The sequence below is a fragment of the Pelodiscus sinensis genome, chromosome 25 (genome assembly GCF_049634645.1).
Source record: "Pelodiscus sinensis isolate JC-2024 chromosome 25, ASM4963464v1, whole genome shotgun sequence".
Taxonomy (NCBI): Eukaryota; Metazoa; Chordata; order Testudines; family Trionychidae; genus Pelodiscus; species Pelodiscus sinensis.
In genome coordinates, this window is record NC_134735.1 from 8,293,929 (window position 1) to 8,308,848 (window position 14,920).

The 14,920-nt window shown below is 65.0% G+C and overlaps 2 protein-coding genes across 6 annotated transcripts in view; one reads left to right on the forward strand and one right to left on the reverse strand.

Moving 5' to 3' along the window:
• SH3D21 (SH3 domain containing 21) overlaps positions 1-1,369 on the forward strand; it is a 17,231-nt gene extending 15,862 nt beyond the window's left edge. For all 3 annotated transcript variants that reach the window (XM_075908876.1, XM_075908877.1, XM_075908878.1), the window contains one exon: positions 40-1,369. In XM_075908876.1, the coding sequence (XP_075764991.1) occupies positions 40-150 (111 nt within the window). In that variant the 3' untranslated portion in view covers positions 151-1,369. The remainder of the gene's footprint in view (positions 1-39) is intronic.
• Positions 1,350-14,653, reverse strand: EVA1B (eva-1 homolog B). 3 transcript variants are annotated; one of them, XM_075908881.1, is made up of 3 exons: positions 14,514-14,653; positions 5,548-5,655; positions 1,350-5,315 (listed from the first exon to the last, which is right to left on the reverse strand). In XM_075908881.1, the coding sequence occupies exons 2-3, from the start codon at positions 5,612-5,614 to the stop codon at positions 4,906-4,908; spliced, it is 477 nt and encodes a 158-aa protein (XP_075764996.1). In that variant the 5' UTR covers positions 5,615-5,655; positions 14,514-14,653; the 3' UTR covers positions 1,350-4,905. The 3 variants fall into 3 exon arrangements, with proteins under 3 accessions (XP_075764996.1, XP_075764994.1, XP_075764997.1); XM_075908879.1 differs by lacking the exon at positions 14,514-14,653 and adding an exon at positions 12,340-12,635; XM_075908882.1 differs by lacking the exon at positions 14,514-14,653 and adding an exon at positions 8,471-12,281.
• Between the last annotated feature and the right edge of the window lie 267 nt (positions 14,654-14,920).

Below are 14,920 nucleotides of genomic sequence, written 5' to 3' on the forward strand. Positions count from 1 at the left end.
CCCTGAGTCGCTGGACTCCCACACGTCTCCCCTTGGCAGGTGGAAATCGAGAGCATGAAGCAGATGCCTGCCCTGGAAGCCGTGGGTGAGGCGGGAGCAGGAGCAGCTGGGTCGGGCAGTGACGGGGAGGAGCTGCCGGCCCTGCTGTGATGTCCGCTGTGTGCCTGCCTCGTTCCGCACCCTCTGCCGGGGCTGTTGAACTTGCAAGAGAGTCGCTGGCCACCGATTCCCCTTCGTGTATGTTCACCCTGAGGCCGGTTCCCTGCCTGGCACGCCCAGAACGCCGCCAGCTGGTCTCCTGCAGCCTCTGCCCGCTGGGCCCTCGGGGGCCGCTCTGCGATGGCCCCTGAGCACCGTCGTGGGGGCACAGCCCTTCGCCCACTGCGGGTGCCGCTGGGCTGACTCTGGGGATGCTGGCTTTGGGGGACCCTGCTTGCTGGGGGCTGCCAGGAGAGCTAGTGCCCTGGTTCTGCTAGGGCAGCGCTAATGCCAGCGACACACAGGCCTGGGCTCCACAGCATGGCTGCTGCCTGGATTTACCCAGTGCTGGCATTGTCCTCCAGGCCCCACCACCTGCTCCGCTCCCAATTGCCTGCAGATTGGCCAAAGTGGGGCCTCCTGCCTGGGCCAGGCTGCCCCTTGTCCTGGGAGCATCTGTCCCTCTCCAGAGACAGGTCCTGAGCCCGTCTCCCCTCCTCCTCTCTGGAGCTGTCCCAGCCTTGGGCCATGCTCATCCCCATGCTGTTGCCAGCCCCTCCCTTGCTGGGGGAGGGGGATAGCCACCTGACCCCTAACCCCCGCCTACAGCCCTGGGGGCCAGGGCATGGTCTGAGAGGGCTTGGAACAGCTTTGCCAGAATGCAGGCAGCCCTCTGCATTGTGCTGGTCAGCGGGCTGCTTCCCCCAGCTAAGCCCTGTTCCATCTTGCCCTGTTCACATTAGGTCACTCGGTTGGCCAGACTTGGGTGCTGGATCACCTGGTCAGCCTGTGATAACGCCCGCAGGCTGGACCCAAATGGCACTACAGCCCCCCACAACTCGGAGCTAACGCTTGTGTCCTGTCTACACTAGAATCTAGTTCTGCTGACAGAGCGTGGGTGTCTGGTGTGACCTGGCTCTCAGCCATCCCCCTTCCCACCGGGAGCCCTGTCCCGCCTCTTTGGCCATCTCGCGCCCTTTGACTCCTGAGAACTGGGAATCTCTCCCTCACTCTGGGAGCAGCTCCCGGCCCTGCCCACCGGTTCTGATCCCATGATGCTTGTCTGACATGGGGATGAAACAGCTGTGAATGTCCCTTGCCCCCCGAGCTGCTATCCCACAACTGCCTGAGATTTTAGAAACTTATAAATATGTGTTTAAAAAAAAAAATTTAATAAACTATTTTTATATCAATCTTAGCCACTACCTGGCTGCTGGAGTGTCCTTTACAGCAGCATCCATGATGTGCAAGGCGCTGCACGAATGTCAGGAGAAAGCTGTTCCCTGCTCCAGTGAGTCAGAACAGTCCAGTCTCAGACAAAGTGCTGGGGAAAAGGGGACAGCCCGGGAGCCAAGAGCTCGCTGCCGATCAGCATGTCAGGTTAGCTCCACACGGTGTCTTTCTCAGTCTGTACTTCACACAACGCGTAGCCAACCTGTGGAACTCCTCGCTAAAGGATGTCGAGAGGACCAAGGCTATGACAGGGTTCAAAGAAGAGCTAGATACGTTCATGGAGGATGGATCCATCAATGGCTATTACACAGGAAATGGGCAAGAGAGGAGGGATCACTTGATGGGGCACCTGGCATTGGCCAGTGCTGGAGGATAGGATCCTGGGCTAGATCGACTGACCTAGTCTGGCCATTCTCATCATGAGTCTGGGGCAGGTGAGAAATGCCCAGGTGAGGCTAGTCTGGGTTTTCTTTGCCTGGTTAAAAGCAGCCAGTGGGCGAGGGTGTTCCAGGCGCCCCCAACCCTCTTCTGGCAGGGCAGTGCACATCGGCTGCCTTGGGTCCGCTCCAGTGAGGAATCGGCCCGTCAAGGTGCAGCGTGTGACTCCTCTGCAGCATTCCCGCTCCCGCCATAAGGTCTTAGCACGGGCAGGGCGATCGAAATCGGCCCCTGTGCAGAATGCGACTCTGAGCTCCTGTCTCCTCCCCACCACAAGGACCCCAGGCATCCCTTTACCCTCCCCCCCCATCCACTGCAGCCTCCCCAGCACTCTGCTTCCTGCCTTGGCAAGCCCATTTTTTCTTGGCACTCCTGCCCCCCAGAGCCTTTACTCCTGGGGGAGGGGGCCCACCTGGCACCAGCCCCCTCTCCCTGTTTACTAGCTCGGTGCAGGTCGCAGGTCAGCACATGCCTCCCTGCATTCTTGGCAGCCTGCTCACCCTGGGGCCAGAAGGGCACATCTGGAAAACATCTGGGGCCTGTTCCAGCTGGCAGCAGGGGGCTGGGCCCTGGTGGGAATGAGCTATTTTGGTACACAGGGCTGGCGGGGAGGGGGCTGTGGCTTGCGGCGGGGGAAGGTCGGTCTCTTCTCCCCCTCTCAGAAAGGCCGGGTGGAAGCAGCTCTGGGCTGGGCCGGATTCAGCACAACTCCAGCAGCCGGGCCCCAGCTTTTTGCTGCCCAGGCACCAATCCGTCCCATGCGACAGGCTGAGTGGACAGCCCCCTGGCACCGTGTGGCACCGTCCCATCCCAGGCAGGTGCCTCTCAGCTGCTGCGGGTAAGTGCCAGCTGCTGGGAGTGAGAGGTGTGGGGATGCCCCCATGTGGCCTGAGAGCCCAAGGGGGGGCCGGCCGGGGGGCCCCTTGCCTGCTCCAGCAGGCGCATTCCCGCATGCCCTGGGCACTGTTTCCAAAAGCTCCTGAGCAAACAGCAGCGCAGGCCGGGGCGCAGAGCAGAGGGCAGCCTTGAATCAAGGGGTGGGGGCAGGCTGGGCTAATCCCGCCCTGCTGGCAGCCAGCCAAGAACACCCCCCCCCCCCTCCTCCCCACAGATCCAGGAAGCAGCCAGTGACTGATGGGGGCAGGTCAGATGCTGCCGGAAAGGGACAGCAGCTAATTTTAGCAGGAATGCTGGGGCCGGGGAGGGGAAGGAGCCTGGGAAGGTTTCTTCAGCCAGCAGCTCTCGCACGGGGAGGGGGGCTGGGGCTCGGGAAGGAGGCGAGAGCTGGGCCACGCACTAGATTTGCTGGGCCAGGGAAACTGAGGTGCAGAGTGTTGGTCCCAGCCACACAGCAACTGGGTGCAGGGACCGGGATGGCAGGCCGGGCTCCAGGGGGGCGCCACCTTGCCCTCTCTGCAGGCTGGGCCATGTTCAGGGGGACCCTAGGGAAGAGCGGTGCCCACAGGGAGCAACGTGCCCAGGGGATTAGCAGAGCTTTGCCGTGGCTGGCTCCCCTGGCGGCGAAGTCCTGGCGCTCAGCATTGGAGCCAGGCGGCTGCCGCCACCAACCCAGGAGTACGGCAGCTGGGCCTAGATCCTGTGCAGTTGCCAGGGCAACAGGAGCCTGCCAGTGATGGGTGAACTCCCTTGGCCAGGGCATGGGGGCCCCCCCGGCAGCGCTGACCCCCCCCCCAATCCCACTGACTCAGGGCTGGGTGCCTCCTGGGGGTAGCAGGCACAGAGGCCCTGCTGCGCTGGAGCCTGTCTGTGCAGGGCTCCCTGCTCTCTTCGGGCAGGGTCACTTGGGGTCTGCCTGGAGGAGACCAGCCGGGGCGGGGAGGCAGCCGTGGCTGCCATGAGAGACCGTGCTGCGTCCGGGCAAGGGGGCTAGGCTGTTTCTCAGAGCCCCGCAGGGCTGGGACCCATGTGCTCTGCCCTGCCTACAGCGAGCTCTGCTTATGCTGCGCTGCCCCGCCCAAGGGGCTCTCCAGGGCTGGGCCCCGTGCCGCCAAGACGGCCCCTCGGTGCGAGCTGGGTGCTGCACGCAGACGAATCCTGGCGTAGAGATGGTCGCGTGCCCTGAGCATGTGGCCGCTATTACTGTCCTGTGCCAGCGCCCAAGTGCAGCTCTGGGAACAGGCTGCCGGGGCTAAGCTGGCCAGGCACCTACCAAGTGGGCTGGAATGGCAGTGTGGCCCAGCAGTCAGAGCAGGCGGCTATGGTGGAATTGCACGGGAAAGTACCAGGGACCGACCACACATCCCCTGCTGAGCCGGCAGGGGCCTGGCTGCGGTGGGGGGGGGGGGGGGGGGTAGCGCTCCCTGCCTTGCAGGCGCTCACTGGGGAGGGGGGAATCGTACCAACAGCTCACGATGCAGCCGTGTCCCTTCACCGCACCAGGCCACCCCAGTGTCCAAGAGCAGCGCGGCACACAGCTGGGAGGGACAGCCCCCCCCCGGAGTGGCTCCCTGCTGCCCGGAGGGGGGGGGGAATTGCATCTCTTGCTCTGCAGGCAGCTGTGGGAGGCGGGGGCTGAGCGTGGCTAGGATGTCCCAGCTGCAGCCAGACTCGGAGACCGTGGGAATGAGCGACCCTTCCTGTGGCAGAGAGTTTGCTCCAGCAGCCCCTTGCATCTGCCCATCCACGCCGCAGCAGGCCCCGGGCTTGGCAGGCTGGCAGCGCATGAGCCGTGTTCCCGAGCACCTGGGGCAGGGGGCTCCTGCGGGAAGATGTGGGGGCACCAGCAGGCAGTGGGGACGGTTGCTGTGCCGCTAGCGGGGCCCTGCACAGTCAGTTGACGGGAGCAGGGCCACGAGGAGCTTGGCTCCCTCACTCAGCCAGTCACGCGCAGCTGGCGCCAGCTACCGGGGAGTTTCTGGGGGCCACGCCCGTGGTGCCCCGGGCAACAGTTCCAGACTCTCAAACTCTCCTGAGTCAGAAAGAAGCGCTTGTAGGGAGCCGGGTCCGGCATGGGTAGGGGCTGCCGCTGCCGTCTCGCTCGGGGAACACTAGGGCAGCCTGGCTCCGTGCCTACGGTCAGTAGTAGTGCACTCTGCCCACGGTGCCCGTGCCCAGGATGTCCGGCTGACCGTTGCGCCAGATCTCCCGGATGATACGCTCCCGTTCCTCCAGCCGCTGCGCCCGCTCCAGCTCCTCTGCCGAGGCAAAGACGTTGACAGTCAAGGGGCCATCTGCCGGGCTGTGGTTCTCCAGGGGGATTTCCGTAATGGGCAGCAGGGACTCCACCGCCACGTTGTCCACCGTGTCCTCGTCCTCCTCGTCCTCCTCTTCGTCCTCGCTGACGTCCCGCAGGCTGCGCCGGGGCTGGGCCGGGAGGCTGTGGGTGTGCGGCTGGCAGGAGATGCGGATCACCAGCAAGCAGAGGGTTAACACCAGGCCGAAGCAGACGCCCAGGACAAAATAGAGGCCGAAACTCTCAGGATTGTCTGGCACGGAAACAAAGGGGAGGGGATTGAGTGGCAGGACCTGTCACCCGGGGGCAGGACGGGCCGGGTGGGCATGTTTGGCGGGTGGCAACCTCTCCCAGGGCTCCTGTGGAGGGGCCCAAAGTGGGGGGAGGGAGGGTTAACCTCTGCCCTGCTCTCCTTCCCATCTCCCCAGGCGTATCTAGTACCCAAGGAGGCAGCCCAGAGCACAGCCTCCACCCCGGACACCCACCTCGGATGTGGGCGTAGGCGGCCATGCTGTTGCTCAGAAGTTCCATCTCCCGGTTGCGTGTCTCCATCGTGGCTCTCCCCTGGCTGAAGGGGGACGTGCCCGCTGCACCTAGGAGAGAGGGGGCTTGAAAAGGGGGCTGCCCAAGCACCACCCCCACCCCCTGCCTCAGCCCCTTGCCCCTTCCTGCTTCCCAGTGCTGGCTGGGGAAGGCCATGGCTGTCTCGGGGCAGGGGGAAGGACAGTCCAAGGGCACCCGGTGAGGACCAGCCATCATACCATTGCGGGATGAAAGCCGGCCGCTGCCCTCGGGGGGGTCCTGTGACGGCTCCTCACGGGACACAGGAGCCTGGCCCAGTTCAGAGGAGCCTCGCTCCCCTCGGGCCCCTGCCAACGGGGGCTAATCGCACCAGGCCACTCCAGGAAGGCGTTCCAGCGCCCACAGAACAACACACCCCCTGCCCGGAGGGGCGTCTCTGTGCTGATAGCAGCATTGGCACCACCCCTTCGCCACAGGCGATCGGGTCCCATCGCAGCCTGGTGCTGAGCGCCACACGGGGGAAAGGGGGCTTTGCTACAGCTGCTGCCCTCCCGTTAGCAGGGGTGCTGGCTCCCAGAACTCAGCCGGGGTGCTGGGGGGGGGGGTGTGCTCATTTCTCTTAGGTTTTAAGTGGCGCCTGCAGCCCCCACAACTCCCCCAGCCCAGGGGAACGAGCTAAGGCCTGAGCCGGCCCCAGGGTTGGCTGCCAGGAGCTGTGGTGCTAATCACCAGCAGAACCATCCCGTGACTGTCAGCCCCGCTCTTCCTGTCACACGCTTGCTCCGCCCAGTCCCAGACACCCACAAGGAATTCTTTCCCCCAATATGCTGCCCAGGGCCCTGGGTCCAGGTGCTCTCTATAGTTCGGGGAGGGGGAGGGGGAACCTTTTTTGGGTTGGGGGCTGCTGACCTACAGAAAAATCAGTCAGGGGCTGCACACATGTGAAAAGCAACAAAAACCCCTCACTGACATGGCCCCTGACTGACAAGGAGAAAGACCCACATTCTCCTCACACACCAGAGCCTGGGAGAGGAGGGGGGGGCAGCCTAATAGATTTTGTGTGCTCCAGCCCTGCAGTGGGGCGGGGAGGGGAGCTGGAGCACCAGCATAGGTCGGAGGGGGGAGGGGTCCTGAGCCCTACGGGCTGGATCCAGGCAAGCCAGGGGCTGCATCCAGACCAAGGGCCTGAAGTTCATCACCCCGCTATAGGTCGTGCCAGGGGGCTAGTGCCCCAGAGAGGAGTGTATCCAGCACTATCCTAGGTCACACACCGAAAGAACCACTAAACACCCCCCCCCCACACACACACACACACATGCATGCACAGCACTTTACAACGCTCTGCAGCCCTCCCCAAGGATGGGGAAACTGAGGCACAAAAGGGGGAAGTGACTGGCTAGCGCTCTAGAGCCAGGAATTGAACCAAGCAGTTTCCCCGCTCCCTGGCCTGTATTCAGATCACTGTCTAGGCTAGTTTCCTGGGGCAGGCAGGACCTGCAGGCAGGGGACGAGTTGGTGTCTGTGGCACAGCGGGGGAAGGGGGCGCAGGAGGGTTTCTGCACCGCATGCGGGCTCAAGCAGCACCCCCCAAAGATGAACAAGGCAACCGAGCCAGTGCAATGCTGCAGGCATTGATAGCCGGAGGAGTCGGGCACTCACAGACATGGGGGAGGGGGGCAGAGCTCAAACCTGCCTGCACAGCGAGGTGCAGGAAGATTGGGGGGGGGGATCCTTACCGGCTCGGGACACCAGGCCCTGCTGGAGGAGCTGCTGCAGCTTTCGGAGCCTTCCCACCGTGTGGTGCCTGGCGGGCGGAGCTGAGCTGCCCATTATGTCCATACAGATGCACACCAGGCATCTGGCTGCAGCATGCTGGGCAGGCAGGGGGATTAGCCAGGACGCGGCACCTCTAACAGGGGCCCCCTGTGGCTAGACAAGGGCCAGGGTGCTCGGGGGCAGCATGTCCCCTCCCGCCAGCTCCCGGGCCGGCCACACGCCAGCCCCTCTCAGACAGCCCGCTAAGCCAGGCCAGCACCCGGCTGTGCCACGCCCCAGTCTGGCTCCGATGTGCCTGGGAGCGGCAGGGCCACTCGCCCCGTCCCACGGCTGGGACGCACACGGTGGACATGGCCGCTGGGGCAGGCCCCCACTGTACTAAGTGTTTCACAAAGCGCTCGCCGGCTGGGGGCTGTCAGGGACTAGCAGCAGAACGCTCAGGACCCGCGGCTGCCTCCCACCCCGCGATAGCGGGAGCCCTGACACGGCTGAGGGCCGACCCTTTTAGCCTCAGAGCCAAGCGGGTTTGCCGGCCGACACCAGCCTTTCCTCTTCCTCCAGAGCCCAGAACGGAGGCGGCGTGGCGTGGCGGGCGATGGGGGGAAGCGGGGTTAGCTATAACCCTGACGGGCCCTGGGGGTGCGCGCTCTCACCCTGCTGTGGGAGGCCCTGCTCCTGGAAGAGGTGGGGGAGGCTGCACCCCTGGGTCGCACCTCAATTCAGCCCCCGAGAGCCTCCCAAGACTGGAACCATCTGGAGCCAGGGATCCTGGACCAGAGAGCAGGCCGCCTGCAGACTACGTAGGAGAGGCAAGCCCAGCAGACGTGCCAGCCCCTCCGTGCTGCCCAGTGCCTCGGTGTGCTGCAGCCCAGGACAGCGACAGCTGCTGGGGCGAGCCCAGTGCCCATTCGAGGAACCTCTAGGCCACCCCGTTTCCTCCTTCCCCCCCTCCCCCGTCCCAGGGGACACACGCCAGCCCCAACTAGAAACCAGGTCCCCCTCCCTCCCTCAGAGCTGGGGCTAAAATCTAGGCATCCTGGCTCCCAGGCGGCCCTCACCCCTCTAACCACTAGACCCCACTCCCCTCACAGCGCCAGGAGTCCCACTCACTCTAGCCCATCCAGATCTGGCTCCTCTTCTGGGAGCTGTGCTGCCCCCCCCCTTCACTCTGCGACTAGGGTCCCACCAGCATAACGTGCCCGGTGCATGACCAGCCGCTCCCTGGCCTTCTGCGCCTGGTTTGTGCCGCTGCAGCAGGGAGGGAGCCCTCACTCCCTCGGCCTGGCCAGTGTCTGGGGACGATTCCCCCCCCCCAGGAACCCAGCGGACATGCTGTTGTCATGACAACCCAGGGCCCGTATGGTGGGAATTGTTTGCACATGGCGCTCTGGGTGCAGAGGCGCGTGGGGAGGGGGCGGGGGGACCGTGTCTGTGTCCGAGAGCAGCTCCAGGGCATTCCCAGCGCCTCTGCAGGGTGCCAGAGCAGCACAGACCATGCCAGACACAGCCCCAGCGTGTGCGCCAGGTAGGCACGCTCCTGGGTAAGGCGTGACCCACTCCCCAGCTGCACACAGCTCACTCAGGCCCGGGGGCCCCTGAGAGCCAGCGCCTCTTGCAGGTGATGGATGGCGCCAGCCGGGGGAGCCACATGCTGCGGGGCAGGGACTGTCTGTGAGCATACAGCTGGAGCCACCGGGGTCCTGCCGCCTTCCCGTCTGCCCTGGCGCAGGGGCGGGAGGGTCACGGCGGCGCTGCTCTGCCCAGCCTGCAAGGTGCAAAGGGCTTAACTACACAGCCACTGGTCTACACTGCGCTGTGACTTGCTCACACGGGAGGGGGGACACCATCCGCCCTCCACCCCGCGAAGGGCAGCAAGTTCCAGTGTAAACAGGCTCCCGGCACGGGTAGCTACGCCCCTCCTGGAGGTGGGGTACCTGGCACGTGTGCCATGGCCACAGCAGCACTTGCAGCTCGGCAGTGTAGACAGAGCCCAAAGGATGTGGCGGAGCAGTCAGGCCCTTAGGGCACTGCCATTCCTCCGGGTGCCTGGCGTCTCGCCTTGCCCCACTGGCCTAGGCGCTGCTGTCGGCTCTGTGGGGCTGGGTGTGCTGCGCAGTGGGGTGGCAGCCACTGCTCTGCCAACAGGGCTGGATGTTCGGGGCTTGGCCCCACCAAGGGCCAGACTTGCAGCAGAGCTTGGCGAGTTGGTACATGCCCGGTGCTGGGCTCTTAGGAGAACCCATCCAGGAGGGTCTCACTGGGAGGCAGCAGCTGGGTGTAGCGCCTACAGCAATCGGGGTGTGTGCAGGCAGCAGCGGTGTTCCCGCAGGCTGGTGCACAGGGACCCTCTCGCTCTGATCCATGGCTTCGCTCACAGCCCTTCTTGAAGCTCATGGTGCTATTCGTGCCCAGGGCAGGAAGTGGGGAAGGAACATGGGGCCTCATGCCCCTGGCCTGCTGAGATCCCAACCCTGGCTGTTGCTCTCAGGTCTGGGAGCCAACCCAGGCTCCTCTCCTGTAGTTTCAGGCGTGTAGACCCGGCCCTGGCGGTAGGGACTGGGGGGTGCAGCTGGAAGGTGCTGGCCCCATTCGTATCCACCCTGCCCAGTAGTGGCGTATTCCTGCTCAGGCATAGAAGCAAGCATGGGGGAGGGGGTCAGTCTGCATGGGATGGCAGGGCCGTTGGCTGGGCTCTCAGTCTAGGCAGGGCTGGGCCAGCTGCACGCTGGGTGGAGAGTGCTGCTGATACGCTCCTCCCTTGATGATGGGTCACAGAACAGAGGAACCTGGTTCCTAGTCCCACTCCGGCTGGAGCCTTCGTTCCCCTGCCCTCCTCATCTGCTAGGCTAGCTCACCGCCCCCACCAGCCCTCAGCCTGAGGACAACAGTGGAAATCAGGCCCTGACTGCACCTCTTGCTGGTCTCTCGGCGAGATGCAGGGGACGGGTGGGTCACCTGTAGCGGCTGACCTGGCCTTGCCCAACTGAGGCGGCCTGTGGTGATCGGAGTGGGGGGCCCTGCCCAGCAGCGTCTCTGATCCAGTGCCCTGCACCTCGTGGGCTCCTAGAACACGTTTCGCAGCTTGGCAGACCGCCATGCCTGCTAGCAAAATGCAGCCACCCCTGGGGTGAGCACACCTGTCTCCCTGTGCTATGCCAGTGCTGACGGAGGGCACCCCAGGGCTTCACTGATTAGTGAATCACCACAGCCTGACACTAGCAAAGCAGAGGCTCACATTTTCCAATGCATTGAGCTCTATGGACAGCCTGGGTGCCAGCTGCCCATCCCCCAGCCAACACGGCCAGTGTGTTGCCTGCATTCCTGGCATGTGCTATCTGGCAGCTGGACACAGGCATTAAGAAGCCAAGTGTGGCTCTGCCGGGCCCTTGGGGGCTCCCCGGGGATTGCAGGCCATACTCCTGCATGCAGCTCAGCCCCCGCCCCTGCTGGTCCACCGCCCAGATCTGCCCCAGACAGTTTCTGGCTTGCGCCAAGTAAATAGGATGATCCCAGCAATGCGCGGAATGGCAGTAAATCTGCAGACGCCGGGCTCCTGACCACACGCTCTTGGCTGGGGGCTCCGGAGGTGCAGATGCAGAAACCAGCCACAGCAGAGCACAGAAACGCCTCTTTTCTTTCCCCTGAACCTTTGGGATGGAGTTAGCGCTTGAGCAATTAAAGGGCTAGCAGTCCTGGAGCCAGGCAAGGAGCCGGCAGGGAGCCAGCCAGCCCTTGTCCCTTTGCCAGTGCAACCCTGCTTCGATGCCTCCTCCCCCAATTCTGTGGATGGCCCGCAGTTCTCATTTCCAGCCCCGGCGTCTCCCCCTCTCCTGCCACTCTGCTACTACCTCCCCATCTCTACCCACGGCCCCCGGCTGCCCAACCCGCACAGGCTGTGCTGTGGGAGTAGGGGCTTTGTGGTCCGGAGGACTGTCATTTATTTGCAAGAGCCCTGCCCCCCCACATGATCCCCCTCCTGCGCCAGGGAGCAGAGATTCCACCCGGGGCAATGACACCTCCAGTGCAGGCCGGGATGGGGCCGGCTGGCCGCCTGGCAGGGCAGGCCAGGAATGCACGGCCAAGCCTCAGCCACGGCTTCATCAGCCGTGTGCCGTCAGAATCGATCCCCTGCGCTAAGGTCCCGAAATCCAGCCGGGAGTCGCCTGGTGTCAGCCCTGGGTGCTCCGCTCCCCAGCCCCGGGCTCCCTTCCCTTCGACTACGGGGGAATTCAGAATCGCGGTGGCTCGGGTGGGGGTGCTTCGGGGTTGCTGTGGGGCTGGATCATCTGGACCCCCCCCCTTCCTAGCCCATGGCTTCCCAGGCAGCTGTCTTTCGGGAGAGGGCGGACGGCACAATGCAGTGGGGCCAGCTGTGTGGCAGGAGGGTCCCCCCTGCCTGGGGGGCTGCGGTGAGATTCCAGCCGTGGGGCAGGGAGGCGCTGGCAGGGTCATGGCAGCTGAGCTCAGTTGAGCTCCACACTCAAGCGCCAGGCCGGGGTCCACAGCAGCCCCCGGGGGGGGTGGAGCTGGACCTGGCCTCTGGTTGCTAATGGGACACTGGGGATAGGGCCAGCGGCACCAATGGGAAGGAGGGTTCCTTGGGGGAATTGAAAGAGACGCCCAGTCCCTGCGGGCTCCAGGAGCATGGCCCCCCCCGGCGCTGCCCAGCTCTAGGGCCCCGGCAGGAGGGTGGTCCAGGAGCCCACAACAGAGCTCCACACTGTGAGTGGCCCCGGCCATGGGGGTCACCCACCCAGAGAGCCATGCACAGAGCAGCCGAGGGCGCAGGCCTCTTGCGGGCAGAACCTGGCTGCCCAGCTCAGGCCCGACCCCTGTCGCTTCATGTGGGAGCCGGCCGGGGTTAATGCGACCGTGCCCGGGACCGTGCCATGAAGGCGCAGGCTCACCCGCAACCAACCCCCGCCCCAGCCCCTCACCCCCTGCTGTGCGAGGAGCGCACATCGCGGACACCGGCTTACCCCTCGGGCTCCCTTCACAGCATGGGCGGCGCAGCGCTGGGGCGCCCGGCTCCCCCCATTTCCAGCCGCGGGCGCAGGCTCTGGCGCTCCCGGCCCCTCTGCAGCCGGGGCGGGACGGGCGCTGGCTGCCAGCCCCCCCCAGTGCAGGCAGCCAGTGGAAAGAGCCGCTCACTTCCTTCCAGATGTGAGCGCACAGGCAATAATTGTTAGACTCCAGGCTGCTGCACTCACAGGAAAAGTCGCTTTTGGAGACTAGGGGGGAGGGCAAGCCTGCCCCTCCTCCGGCCATCCCCTCCCTTCCTCCGGCAGGAAGCGCTACGGGGGGGAGGGGGGGGTGAAAGGCTGTTGGAAAAGGGGGCGTGGGGCCCCTATGGACTCTCTGTCCTTCTGCTCCTCAGGCTGCCCCATGGATCCCCAAGGATGGGGGGGGGAGTCACATCTGGGATGAGCATATCCCCTGGGCTGTGAGGGGGGGGCTCAGCACCTCCCAAATCACTTCTCCTGGGGGTTCGACGAGCCCAAACCCCACAGATGCTCAGCCCCCTGGCGCCACCTTTGCTCCATTCCCACCCTGGGGCTCTTGGAACGAGGCCCAGGTACGGCCCATCACAGGGCCTCAGGGAGAGCCCCAAATGGCCCCCACATGGTGCCCTAGGCCAGGCTCAGTCCTCCCAACACGGGGCCCCCCAGCATGGCCCAAAGGCGCCTCCCCCCCCTTTCCACCTTGGGGAGCCTCAAGGCCAGTCTGCAGCCAGGGGGAGCGGTTTGCACTGAGAACTGACCAGCGGCGGGAGGGGAGGACACGCCAAGGGGGTGGACTGGAAGGAGCGTGGGTAGGAGACGCCCCCAGCGCTCTTGCGTCTCTCCCTGCGCTCGGGCCCTGGCAGGCTGAGCTGCTTTCCCAGAAACGGCTCTACCCGGGGAGGAACGAGGGGGGAAAATGCAGAAAATATGTGACACATCAGCAGAGCTGTCCCCAGACGGGCCGTCCCACGGGCAAACGCACCAGAGTGCTGGCTGCGACCAGGCAGGCCCGGCACCCCAGGGCTCTGCGAGCCCCCCGGAAGCCCCGAGCCACGGGGGGGCCCTGCCTCTGTCCCCCCCGAGCTTAGTGGGGCAGTTGAAGCCCTTGGTGTCTCTAGAGGGGGGTCCAGCACAGCGTAGCTGCTCGAGGCGCACACATTGCCTGCCTCGCAATGGGCCGGGCCCGCCACGGTCTCTGGGGCGCTTTGGGAACCCCCCTGCCAGGGCCCGGACTCTAGCCGGTCTCATTCCATGCTGCTGGGGTGGGACATGGCGTCTCGCGCAACACCAGCAGCAGCAGCGCAGGGTTCTCTGGATTTGGGCCAGACGCCCTCCGCACCCACGCCAAGCCCTGCCCCACTCCCCAGCCCCCACTCCCCAGCCCCCACAAGGGCCCCAGCAGGGAGGCGGAGCGGCTGCCCAGCTCACCAGCCTGGGGCCGCGCCTGGTTAATGATTGATGCCGAGTCAGGGTGTGCAATGCAGGAAGGACAACAGGGCAGGGGGGAGCCGGGCAGGGCACCCGCTCAGCCAGGTCGGCCCGGGGCACGGGGGGCTACAAGGACTGTGGGGAGGCAGAACTGCGCTGGGTGCTGTGCCGGGGGGGGCGAACCCTGGCCCCATAGAGCCGGGCACTAGCTTCCTCCCATGCCCTTTGGTACCAGGTGGCAAAAAGTGAAGCCGGCAGCTGTTTGGGCACCAGTGTTTTTGGGGATTTCTGGCAGCTAGCTTGTCTCTTGGGCATGTCCCAAGGAAGGGCTTGTTTCTTGCACCGCCACTGCACTGGGGGCAATAGGAGGGGGGAGCCAGGATGGGGGATCCAGCCAGCCAGGCTGAGTACGGGCAGAGGGCAGGGCCCCCCCAAAATGTGACATCTGTGCACCAGGCCCATGCACCCCCAAATGCATCCATTCCCATGTTATCCGCAGTCTCTAGGCTAAAGGGGGCTGTGCCCTGAGCTGGAACGTGACCTGGCTCCAGCTCCAACCCACTGGGGGCCACGGCCTGCCCCCCGCACTGGGGCGGGAAGGCTCCCTCCCGAAAGCCTTCTCTAGCCCCTGTGCCTGCAGCTGCCTCTGCAAAGGGGCAAGGTCGGGAGACACTGAAAGGGAGATGTAGCAGGGGCTGCCGATGGATGGGGCTTGTACTCACCAGGCCGAGGGGCGCCGGGCTGCCTGGCTGATGGGGGACCCAGGGTGATGCGGCGGTGGCAGGAGCCAGCTGCACTTTGGCTGGGAACTGGGAGAGAAAGGTCTGTTTAGCATTAACGCTGCAGCAACAGGAAATAGTTTGGAGGAGCCGGGCGGTCAGCACTCCCCAGCGCAGCCCATGGCAGCCCCTCCTGCCGGCTGAGGGGGGTGGGGGAGAGCGGTTCAGACCTGGTTCCCTGGGGATGGCAGGAGGGGGCCAGGGTCTTGAGGAAAACGCTTTGCAGAAGCAGCACTGAACAGGCGACGAGCCTGACCCCCCTCCCCAGCCTGACTCTAGTGCCCTGCCCCCCCCAGAGCCCATCCTGTGCCCCCCACATCCTGACCCCCTGCTCGGGAGGGGGTTGGGGG